This window comes from Lithobates pipiens, unplaced genomic scaffold, assembly GCF_037356315.1.
Source record: "Lithobates pipiens isolate NorthernLeopardFrog02 unplaced genomic scaffold, aLitPip1_a1.2 Scaffold_18, whole genome shotgun sequence".
Taxonomy (NCBI): Eukaryota; Metazoa; Chordata; class Amphibia; order Anura; family Ranidae; genus Lithobates; species Lithobates pipiens.
Genome location: NW_027507758.1, coordinates 541,840,508 through 541,853,089, shown reverse-complemented (window position 1 = coordinate 541,853,089; position 12,582 = coordinate 541,840,508). Strand labels below are relative to the sequence as shown.

Sequence of the window (12,582 nt, the reverse complement as noted above, 5' to 3'; positions counted from 1 at the left end):
ACGATGTGTGGACAGTGTCAGTAGGGCAGTAGACAGTGTGTGGACAGTGTCAGTAGAGCTTTGAGTGAGGGGGGCTAGGAGAGCAGGGGGCCCCGGCCAACAGAAGGAAGGGGAGCCTGGACAGGGGGATGGTAGGGGTGGCATTTACTTGAACAGATCCTCTGTATTTTCCTCTTGCAGCAGCTGGATTACAGCGGGAAGGAGGGGAGGAGAAGCTTGCTGGAGGAAAATAAAGAGGATCGGTTCGAGTGAATGCCACCCCCACTCTTATCCAGGTTACATGGGTTAGCAAGAAAGGGACGCGATCTACCCAGCCATCACATGTCTGTGATCAACAAGTTGCCGAACCTGTCTTAGATTGTATATATCTTATTCAATCTAGAATAGATTTTGTGTTAGTCAACTATTCTAAGCCAAGAGACTATTATCATGTGCATTAAATATTGCTGCTTACCAGTTCCTAGATGTGATAGCTGCATTTGTTTTGCTTTTTTCAGGCTCCTTTTCTTTATTTTCATCTTGTGATTCTGTCTGTAAAACACTTCAGCCTCGTACACGCGATCGGATTGTTGGCCAACAAAACTGCGGACTTTTGTCTGAAGGGAGTTGGCCCAAACTTGTCTTGCATACACACAGCCTTACAATTGTTGGCCAACAATTACAAACATAGTGACGTACTGCATTGTTTTTCAGCTCTTTAACACCACTCTTTGGACTCCTGCTAATTTCATGTTAGTAGAAGTTTGGTGAGTGTTGATTCTCGCTTTTCATTTTGCACTTTTCATTTTACACTATTTGATTTGTTTCTGAACGGCCGTTCGTCAGCCAGACATGTAACGTAGAAGATAGCGTGTTATTTATTATAGCGTGTTATCCGCTCAGCGGGGACAATGGAGCGATCCCCGCTGAGCAAGCGGATCATCACGGGGCGGATCATTACTGATCCGTCCCGTGTGAAAGGGGCCTTTGATAATTTGTTTGCAATAACTCCATCAGAATCACTAGCAAAGCAGCTTCATTATTATCCCATTAAAGAAGAAGAGAATTGTGCGCTTCATTTCAAGAATTCATAATTTGGGAATGCTAATTCTCCATTACAAACCCAAAACCAAAAATGTATTATATTGCAGCTTATCAATCATTAGATGTGGCTGCATTCGTTTTTCTTTTCTTTGACTTTTCCCTCAGTTTTCACCTGGTTAGTGAGACACAAATAAATAAGCACATGATGTTCTGCAGACAGCAGCAATGTACTAACAAGATTTGTACAACCATTACCTTGAAAAGCTACCAGTGTATGGCTAGCTTTAGACCTGCCATACACAGTTTGAATCTAAAATTCAAACCGTTAATGGTCAGGCTGAATATACTAAATTGATTATTCAACTTGGATACAACCAGCCTGCCGGAGTCTCTTGCGATTATCGCTATCCGCTAGCGATAATCACTGTCTTTTCATTGGGAGGGTGGCTTCCCCTAATCTGCCCCCCCCCCCCCCCCCCCCCCACGGGAGAAGACAATGGCCCATCAGGAGGGATTCCCGCATCAACAGTGTCTGTGTTGATGGGAATATCAACCAAATTTCACGGGTTGCACAAAAAATTTGCACTGTGTATGGCCAGCCTAATGCCACATACGCACGCATGATCGCACATTCCGACAACAAAATCCATGGGATTTTTTCCAATGGATGTTGGCTCAAACTTGTCTTGCATACACACGGTCGCAAAATGTTGTCGGAAATTCTAAACGTCAAGAACGGGGTGACGTACGACGAGCTGAGAAAATTTAAGTTCCATAGCCATTGCAGCTCTTCTGCTTGATTCCGAACATGTGTATCAGGATTGGGTACCAACGATCGGAATTTCCGACAACGGATTTTGTTGTCTGAAAATTTGAGATCCAGGTCTCAAATTTTGTGTATCGGAAATTTCTATGGAATATGTTCCGATGGAGCCTACACAGGGTCAGAAATTACAACAAGCTCCCATTGAACATTTCCCATCAGAAACTCTGACCGTGTGGACGTGGCATAAGTCTCACTGATTTGTGGATGTAGCCTTGTCCTTCATTAACCCATAGAGTCCCTTGGAATATGAAACAGCTGGTATGTAAGTACAGATCATAAACAGTTTACAATGAATCCACCAACCTCAGGATTCTTCACTTCTTCAGTTACATAATTCAGATTATTCCATCCATCATAAGACCAGAGTCCTTGATAAAAAGCCACTCCAACTGGACCAAATCCTTCAACTGTGTTTTCAAAGGCATTCTGGAAGACCTGAGTGTTTCCTTGGGCCAAGAGAACCATACCGCCCACAATTATGACCAGCAATACCAACAGTTTGGCAGCCGTGAAGAAGTTAGTGATAGCGGCAGAAAGCCTGACATTGAGGCAGTTGATGATGCTCAAGACAAGGATACAGGCAGCTGCTGTACACTTTACCACTACCTGAGGTGGTGGGCAGTCCTGGTAGAAGGCAGCCACCACATATTCTGCAAAACTTAAGGAAACAGCTGAAATGCCAGCTGGTCTGACCACAATGACTGAGGTAAATGCCAGGAGGAAAGCTGGTAAGGTGCCAACATTCCGTAAAATATAAATGTACTCCCCTCCAGATTCCTTTATAACAGTGCCAAGTTCAGCATAGGAAAGAGCACCCAACATCGCTAGAACTCCACAGGCTGCCCATATTAACAGGCTGGCTCCAGGGCTGCCCATGTAATAGAGGACCCACTGAGGAGACATGAAGATACCAGAACCAATCATGGTGCCAGCTATCAGTGACACAGCACTAACCAGGCCAAGTTCACGTTTGAGATGTAATTTTTCAGTCCTGTCTTCTATTTTGCCATCAAAAGATGGAGAAGAGTCTCTTCTTATCCTGTCATCCATAATGGAGTGTCTTCTGATCTCAGATCTTTCTGAAAAAGAGATGTGCTATTTCACAGCTAAAGGTTGACAGGTAAAATTAAAGTTAATTATTACTGAGTGTACAACGTGCAAAGAACATGGCAGATTTTCAATTATTTCAGTTAATGATCTATTTGAAAAAGTAAAGCATATTACTAAGAATAATGGGATCATGTATGCAGAAATCTCCACAGCTGTTGTAAAATCCAGGATAATACTAAGCAGACTTGGTTTACTGCAAGGTTCTGTCGTTGGCTAATGAGAAAGGGAGATTGGCTACCTCTTCAACAAAATAAATCAGGAGGAAAAAATGTTAGACTAGAGTGTCATCCAATTATGGTATTTAGAAACATTGACCATTCATTTTGGATTAAGCTACTGGGAGCAGTCAGACTCAAATTTTTCTTTACTTGGGTATAAAATGAATACTGGGACTAAAGGCTCCTTACTAAGGTGATCCAATCCAGTATATCTCAAACTTTTTTACGCCAAGGCACTGTTAAGAATTGTGAACAAGGCACACCAGTCTAAGGGCTCATTCAGACCAGGAGGTGCATCTGGGCACCTGTACTTTTTTGTCCGTTCCCATATATTGCATTTTTTAAAGTGGTTGTAAACTCTCCCCCACAACTTTGTCCCATGTAAATCAGCATAAAAAAAACCTAATGAACACTGCTTGTAGATATCTCCTTACTTGCTCAGTATTGTTGTAATTCTTTTTGTTTTTTAGAATGACGTCACTGAGCATGCCCAGATCCCCCCTGATTTATGGCACACTCTCTATGTGCTTGTCTATCTGTTATCAGGACTTCCTACAGCACACCACTGATATCCCAGGAGACTTCATAATCTCTCAGAGCTTCCTCATACACACCATGTGACATCACATGCAGTGTAAACCTGGCCATTACTGCAGTCTTATTGTCAGGGCTGGCTTAGCCCTTCCTCCTCTGGGCTGGCCGCTCAGTTGTCGGCTAATTGCCAGGTCTCTTCTCTTTCCACAGTTACCAGCTGTTCCCGATGATGCTCGTCTGACCTGCCTATTTAAAGCCTTTCAGCTCACTTTTTCCTTTGCCTTCGCATTGGTCACATCACAAGGAACCATCTCCTGCTGTTTGTTTCAATACTGGCTTGCTGACATGCCTCCTGGCTTCTTATCCTGCTTGCAGTTGCTCTCCTTGGATCCCTAACTTCTGGCCTGGCTGATTACCCGATCTGGTTAATGAACTTTGGACTGGCTGACTACCCGATCTGGCTACTGGACTCTGGCTATGCTTGACTACACTTTTTTCTATTTACCTTTTATTTTTATTAATAAACATGTGTGATTTGATTGTACTTCTGTCTCAGTCTGTTTTATGGTTTCTGTCAGAACACGAAGGCCATGAATTCAGAAGATACAGTCAATCCACTTGTTGGTTATATTTTTTCCAGATTGGATGAGCAAGATCACCGCATGGATCAGTTTGCCTTGGAGTTACAAATGCTCCTGAATCGCATGGCTCACCTGGAATCCCCCACGGTGGCTGCTCCGGTACAACCTGAGTCGCAGGCCATCCCTGCTGCCTCCAGTCTCTGTGCAGGCACCCGCCTCGAGTATTACCTCTATAAGAGGTATGTCTGGTTCTGCTCCGCTTCCCCAGCAATTTGGGGGCAATCCAGTTCAATGCAGAGGGTTTCTCAATCAGGTTGAGATATACTTCGAAATGCTGCCCAAGCTGTTTCCCACGGACAGAAGCAAAGTAGGTTTTGTGATATCTTTGCTTTCTGAGAGAGCCTTGGCCTGCACTAACTCTCTATGGGAGACGCAAAAACCTGTTGTCTTGAGTTACCCTCAGTTTGTGGCCTCCTTTAAAAGGGTTTTTTATGTTCCCGCACGCTCCACTTCTGCTGCCAAGTGCCTCATGTCCATCAAACAGAGTATGAGAACTGTTGCCGACTACGCCATTGAATTCTGTACTCTGGCAGCAGAGGTTGCTTGGAACAATGAGGCCCTCGTGGCTGCTTTTTCTCATGGTCTCTCAGATTCCATCAAGGATGAGATAGCAGCCCGAGATATACCCACTGAGCTGGAGAGCTTGATCTCGTTTGCCATCCTCATTGACTCCAGACTCAGAGAAAGACTTTCTCTTAAGGAGTGTTTGCGGAAGCCTCCTGTACGTTTGCCTCCGAGCTTTGTAGTCCGCCCCATGCCTCCCTCACCTCCCATGCCTCCTGGTACCGAGTTGGTCAGTGAAGATGAACCCATGCACCTGGGCTTCACGCGTCTCTCTGCGGATGAGAGAGCCTTTAGGAGGAGGGAGAGATTGTGCCTTTATTGTGGCCAGGCAGGTCACTTTTTGAAGTCTTGTCCTACCTGTCCAGGGAATGCCCGAACCTTGACGTCATGTCATTGACAGACCTTAGGTGGCGTTGTTTCGTCCCCAGTTATCCAGAAGGATAAGCCCCTGGTTTTGGTCACCCTTTCTTGGGCTGAGTCGTCCATCGAGATACAGGATCTAATCGACTCTGGGGCTGCAGGCCTGTTCATTGATGCTGCATTTGTTTCGCAGCACTCGATTACGCTGCAGCTGCGCGATACTCCACTTGCCATTGAGGCTCTTGACGGGAGACCTTTACAGCCTGCCCATGTGACTAATGAGACGGTTCCGTTGTCCATGGCCGTAGGGGCTCTTCACCATGAGATAATCCAATTCCAAGTTATTTCTTCACCCAGATTTCCGCTGGTTATTGGTTATCCTTGGTTACAGAGGCACAACCCCTCTTTTGATTGGCTCCGTCCTGAGGTTCTCTCCTGTTCACCACTAGGGATGAGCTTGGTGTTCGAGTCGAACATACGTTCGATTCGAACATCGGCTGTTCGCACGTTCGGTGAATAACGAACGTTATGGGCGCTCACAGCCCACAATGCACTGCGCCATCTCAGTGCATTGCTGGCTCATGATTAGCCGAGCATGCACTGTGACCCCGCATGCTTGGCCAATCACAGAGTCGGCAGCGAGGAGAGCCATGATTGGCCACTGGCCAATCATAGCTCAGGCTGTGTAATACACGCCCCACACTATATAAGGCTGCCAGCGTGGCGGCCTTGTGTAGTGTGTTGGCGTCTGTAGGAGTTAGTGGGTGTTATCTGTGTACCTTCAACACAGTATACACCGTTCGTTATCGACCGATTTAGCGTTCTTGCTGTTCTGTAATTGAGCTTTCAGTCAGCTGTAGGAGTTTGTGGGTGTTGTCTGTGTGCCCTGACCGCAGTATACACCATTATCCACCTATATAGCTAGCTATATTGCTCTTCTGTAATTCAGCTTTCAGTCAGCTGTAGGAGTTTGTGGGTGTTGTCTGCATGCCCTGACCGCAGTATATACCATTATCCACCTATATAGCTAGCTATATTGCTCTTCTGTAATTCAGCTTTCAGTCAGCTGTAGGAGTTTGTGGGTGTTGTCTGCGTGCACTGACCGCAGTATACACCATTATCCACCTATATAGCTAGCTATATTGCTCTTCTGTAATCCAGCTTTCAGTCAGCTGTAGGAGTTTGTGGGTGTTGTCTGCGTGCCCTGACCGCAATATACAGCTATATAGTATTATCCACCTATATAGCGCTTCTCTAATTGAGCCATCTGCCATCTGCAGGAGTTAGTTGGTGTTGTGTGCCTCCAGCACAGCACAGTATACACCGGTATCTACCCTTTTCCTGTTGTTCTATAATAAAGGCATCTGCAGGAGTTAGTGGGTGTTGTGTGCCTCCAGCACAATATACACTACCCAATTGCTGGTTTTCCCATCTCCCTTCAGACCATTACCATGTCTGGAAGGCCAACAAGGAGAGGCAGACAGGCATGAGCCGATAAAAGAGGGCGAGCAGGCTCTGTGTCTAGAGACAACAGTGCTGGTCGTGGACGCAGTGCATCGTCATCAGCACTTAGCCATGGGACACGCTTGTCCTTATTTTCGGCACCTGGACGAGGCAGGATGCCCTTCGGGGGCCAGCTTAGGGGCAGCACACCGACTGAATCACACCGCAGAGCTCCGCCTGTGCAGGGCGCTGCCTCTGCGCGTTATTCTAAAAGTTCTTTGGTGCGGGCCTTTTTTAACACGAGTGCATCAGATTGCACCGTTGCTATTTGCAACATATGTCTCAAGCGTATCTCACGTGGCCAAAACATCAGCCGCTTGGGCACCACATGCTTGACCAGACATATGTTGACCTGCCATGCAGCTCGTTGACCCACACCAAAGAACAAAGCAGACCTCTCCTTGCGCCTCATCAGTTGGGATCTCCAACCCCACTAGACCTTCAGTCCTCTCTGAAACCTGCTCTGAGAGGAATGAAGGTGTAGAATTAGGTGTGTCACAGCCAAGTGTTTCCGGGCACTCTGCTAGCCGAACACCCACGTCCGATTATAGCAGGCAAATTTCCCTGCCCCAGCTGCTGGACCGTCAAAATAAGTACTCCCAGCCATCCACATGCCCAGCGGTTCAATGCTAGCTTGGCTAAATTGCTAGCACTTCAACTGCTGCCTTTTCAGTTGGTAGACTCGGGCCCCCTTCCATGAGTTTGTACAATGTGCAGTTCCTCAGTGGCAGGTCCCCAAATGCCACTTTTTCTCACAGAAGGCGATTCCGGCTCTCTACCGGCATGTGGAAGGCAATGTCCTTGCCTCGCTGGACAGGGCGGTCAGCAGTAAGGTGCATATTACTGCTGACTCATGGTCCAGCAGGCATGGACAGGGACGTTACCTGTCTTTCACGGCCCATTGGGTCACTCTTCTGGCAGCTGGGAAGGATGCAGGACAAGGTGCAGTAGTGTTGGAGGTTGTTCCGCCACCACGCCTCCAAAATGCTACCACTGGTTGTGACACACCTCTCTCCTCCACCCCCTCCTCTTCTTCTTCCTCCATGGCCTCTTCCAGTGCTCTGTCCTCAGAAGCAGCGGTTCTCCGTAGGCGTTCAAGGGGCTACAGAAGTACGCAGGCAAAACGATGCCATGCCGTGCTTGCGCTGGTTTGTTTGGGGGACAGGAGCCACACTGGGGCAGATATTTTGTCAGCTCTGCAGGGGCAGGCCGAGAGGTGGTTGATGCCACGCCAGCTTAAGCCAGGAATGGTGGTTTGCGACAATGGCACCAACCTCCTCTCCGCCCTCTGACAGGGACAACTGACCCATGTGCCCTGTGTGGCTCACGTCCTTAACCTGGTGGTGCAGCGGTTCTTGGGCAGGTACCCAGGCTTACAGGATGTCCTGAAGCAGTCCAGGAAAGTCTGTGTGCATTTCTGCCGATCAAAAGGAGTTGAACCTGCCCAAGAACTGCCTTATATGTGACATTCCCACCAGGTGGAACGTTGGCCATGCTGCAGCGGCTGCACACGCAGCAGAGGGCCATCAATGAGTACCTGTGCGACTACGGCACCAGGACTTCAGAATGGCGAAGATGTTTTTATTACAAATGATGTGAGCAGACTGCAGTTCCTATTTAAGTAACCTCTACTGAGTGTCAGTATGTGCTGAATCTTAAAATAGATAATACATTTGTGTCTAGAGCCAGTTCACACCAGAATTCCACAGAAATACAGTCCGCGTACATTTGCAATCCCTGCATTCAGGGGCGGACTGACAACTCATGGGGCCCCCGGGCACTAGGGAATCATGGGGCCCCCAGGTTTAAAGATGACCACCACACGGCAGCCATCTTTCTGATGCAACATTAATGCGGAAGGGCCTAATGGAGGGGCACCTAGGTTGGCGACATGCAGAGTGGCAGGAGACTTTGTTATAGGCCTAACTGTAGGTACAAGTGGTAGTACAGAGTTTACTACCACTTTAAGTCAGATTTTTTACAATAGTTTTTTTTTATTCAATTTTTTTTCACAACTCTGTTGGGGGGAAGGGGGATTGGTGAGATATCAGGGGTCTAAACAGACCCCCTGAAGTCTCACTTTTGAGACAGATAGGTATTGAGGACATAGATTCCACAGTCCCTTTCTCTGCAGCCTCAGTTGCACTGAAAATGAATGATCAGGAGACAGAGGCTATTGCCCATTCATAAACTGAAGAATAATAAACATAGTTTACTATGCTCAGTTATGAATGAATACAGTATCCATCACTCACTGTGTTCACTTAGAAAAGAAAGGGGCTGGTAAATTACATATTTACAGGCCCCTCCCCCACTCTCCATCCTGACAGATACCCCTATGTGCCTGCAACTTCTGCTGATGGGAGAGAAAAGGAGGGAAGTAGGCAGTGCTGTGGGTGGCAGGGTTCAGGTAGTGAGAGAAATCCATCTTATCCCCTCCCCCCCTTTGCTACAGTGATTACCTGCTCTATGCACACATGATCCTCCTAGTGGGAATAACTGCGGGTGTAGGGGTGCTCCCAAGCACCAGTGGGATGGGGTTGTGATACAGTTGGTGGGGGTGAGTTAGTTGTGGAGGGATTTATTTCAGTGGCAGTGTCTGTGGGGTGACCGGGAAGCGATGTTAGGAAGGTAGAGAATGAAAAGTGACCATGGAATAATGTCCCTGGGGGTAGGAAGTATCTCAAAGTGATGTCTGTCAGCTGGATGTATGAAGTGGCCTGTGGGTGATGCAAGCTGGGGGGAGGCAGGGGATGAGAAGTACTAAGATAAAGACGTCTATAATCAAAAAATGTCTGTGCTCATCTGCTAATAGGTAAAACAATAAATAATACAATGGTACTGCGCAAAGAGAACAACCTTCTGTTAGAAGAGATATATGCAACCCCAATCACTCTGTGTATGTCTAGATAATGTTTTTTTTTTTGACCATTCTATTTAACCCTGTGTTATCCAAACCCTGTACAATCAAAAGTGTAAACTCAACACAAACTAAACACTCCATGATTAAGTTTGCATCTATGCATGTGGGGAATGCATGCAAAAGTGTATGCTTTCCCAACATGCACAGAAATGAGCTGCCCTTTAGCAGATGTACAGCAGTTCTATTTTTGTTAATGGCACAACCATGCATCTGCAAACGTGCCCATCAAACTTTCTTTCTCTTTCTTGACTTTTCCATGTTGCTTGCGTGTAGGGCAGCCCATTGAAATGAATGGGCTGCCTTACACGTGACATGTGAAAAACATGCCCATGCTTGGTTGCACCTGCAGGTGTGAACCAAAACTAACTGTAAGGCCTCTTTCACATGGGGCACATTTGTTTTAATGGGCTCTGCTTTGCTCAGCGGGTGATTGATCTGCTGATCCCCACTGAGCAGGTGGATGACAGATCATTCTCCACTCACTGTGCAGAGATGGACCTGTCAGAGCCCCGCTCTCCTCCATGGGGAGATTGGATGAAAACGGGACTGCCTGTCCGGTTTCATCCAATCCGCCAGATGGATGGAAAATAGGACCACTGTCCACCATCCATCTGATTTGACGGACAGGATCAGATTGGATAGCAGCGGGTGTAAGCGGACATGTCACCGCTGACATCCCCCGCTCCATATGGGAGACTGGAGGGTCCAATCAGTACCACCTGAAAAACTGACAGTGGACCTGATCGGAAAGCCCGTGTGAAAGGGGCCTTAGCGCATAAAAAAAAAATCAATCCTCCATAAACATACATGATTCTCTAAATGATCAGTGTTCATACGGTTGTGGTACCATGCAAATAGCCATGAACATTGTGCTCTGGTATGTTTATTGATGAATGTGGTTTTCTATATAGTGTGTATAGTTTATGTGGTGAGTGTACACTTCATTATACAGGGTGTGCATAACACAGGGTTAAATGGAAAGGTCATAATTTAACTTCTCCTTATCTGGGACATACAGAGTGATGGGGGGATGTTTATGTAGATAGATAGTGAGGAGTCTGTCCCCATGACTGTCAGCTATGCGGTGGGGGTGGAGGGGCTGCAAACTCTGCCAGCTCAGACACACACACACACAGTTCCCTGCCAATTCAACCCTCCTTGACACCTTACTTAACCCTTCACATGTTGCCATAAACATTTCCTCCTGACATGAAACCTTCTATTGTGTGCACCGCAGCAGCTTACCTCCATGAAACTTTCCTCACTTACTCAGCTCCGCTTCCTCTCTACATACAGTGTGCAGTAGTCGGCAGTAGCTACACCGCTCCTCCGGGTTCTCCCATCACACTGCACTGAAGGGGAGATCTGACTGAGGGAATGCAGAGCGAGTGTGCAGGAGATCACTGAGGGGTGAGACAGAAAGAACTCAGAACTTCTAAATACATAAACCATCAGGCAGTGTATGTATTTAGAAGCAATGACAAAGCTACTAACAAATCCCGGGATTGAGCTGTAATGGAACACCTATTTAGAGTGTGACTGTCCCTGCAGATGGGGCCCCCTACTTGCCATGGGGCCCTCGGTCGGTGCCCGAGTGCCCTAATGGTCAGTCCGCCCCTGCCTGCATTGAAGTTTTGCACAGACACTTACCAGCCCAAGAGTCCAGCACTGTCTTTATTTACTAGGGCCAGTTCTTCACCGGTCTTCAGAACCGTCATCTTGGCCGTGGGAATGCCGACTGTGACTTCCTCCTGTTTCACAGCTCCCCACTCCTCATGCACATTCAGACTGGTCCTGTACACATGTGATGTGTTGCAGGATTTTCCGGGAGGAGGTATGAGGGTGGTGGGATGTGAGATTAACTTCTGCCTTTCTTGCCTAGGTGAGAAAGGTGGAAATGGCAGAAATAGGTACCCACTCCCAGAAAAGAGGATAACAAAGCAATAAATAACACCAAAACAAAAAATGCTTTCTTTGCATCTTGCAGAAAAAAAAATATATTTTCTATGCAATTCATAGTTAAAATGATGTAAAATAGATGTAGCAATGCTGACTACAGTTGCAAAGTACGGCAATCCTCCGGTGTCTTTATGCATTGCATGTCCCTCAGTGCCCACTGCTTTTGAATGACATCATATTTGTGAGTCCAATCAAAGGAACTATGGGATGCGTAGTTTATCAGACTGACAACTGTTCATGCATCTGAACCACATATCCCAGAGATCTTTGCTACCATCAGAGGGATTGTTGGGTAGACATGGTCGCCGTCAAAAAAATTTTTTTGTTTCGTTACGTTTTGTTCCGTATGGAAAAAAAAATCGGATTTCGTAATTGGTGTATGAAACTTAATTCTGATTCGTACAAAATACGAATTTTCGCTAGATTCATAAACTTGTCGTTAAAATAACGAAAGTTCGTTATGATGAATTTATCATTATGAGGGGCTCCCACCATCCCTGTGCTGTGCTGACTTCCTGGGTTTTTAACTTTTAGGTTTGTTAACTTTTTGTAACAATTACGAATGGTCATTATGATGAATTTATAATTATGAGGGGTTCCCACCATCCCTGTGCTGTGCTGACTTCCTCTGATTGGTGAACAAAACACCAGTCATGTTTCTGTTAATTTGGATCCTAAATTCGTATTTCGTATGAAATTCTTAAGCATAAAAATTCTTATTTCGGATTCGTACGAATTTAGGTTGGGGTGTGAAGCCAGCCTATGAACAGAGTAACGCGTTTCCCTAATTCAGGTGTACTGACACAACGATTAGTGTGAATGGTCCCCAGCCCCACACACCTGTAAATGGACACCTACATCCTTCACAAATAGTGGTGGGGGACCTTATTCATGGTGTTAAAGAATAATACCTTAGCAGTA

General features: G+C 46.4%; 1 protein-coding gene across 10 annotated transcripts in view; it reads right to left on the bottom strand.

The window, feature by feature from the left end:
* LOC143988917 (b(0,+)-type amino acid transporter 1-like) overlaps window positions 1–12,582 on the bottom strand; it is a 401,901-nt gene that overhangs the window by 18,669 nt on the left and 370,650 nt on the right. For all 10 annotated transcript variants that reach the window (XM_077488835.1, XM_077488836.1, XM_077488837.1 and 7 more), the window contains 2 exons: window positions 11,353–11,580; window positions 2,153–2,928 (listed from right to left, as the gene is read on the bottom strand). In XM_077488835.1, the coding sequence (XP_077344961.1) occupies window positions 2,153–2,899 (747 nt within the window). In that variant the 5' untranslated portion in view covers window positions 2,900–2,928; window positions 11,353–11,580. The remainder of the gene's footprint in view (window positions 1–2,152; window positions 2,929–11,352; window positions 11,581–12,582) is intronic.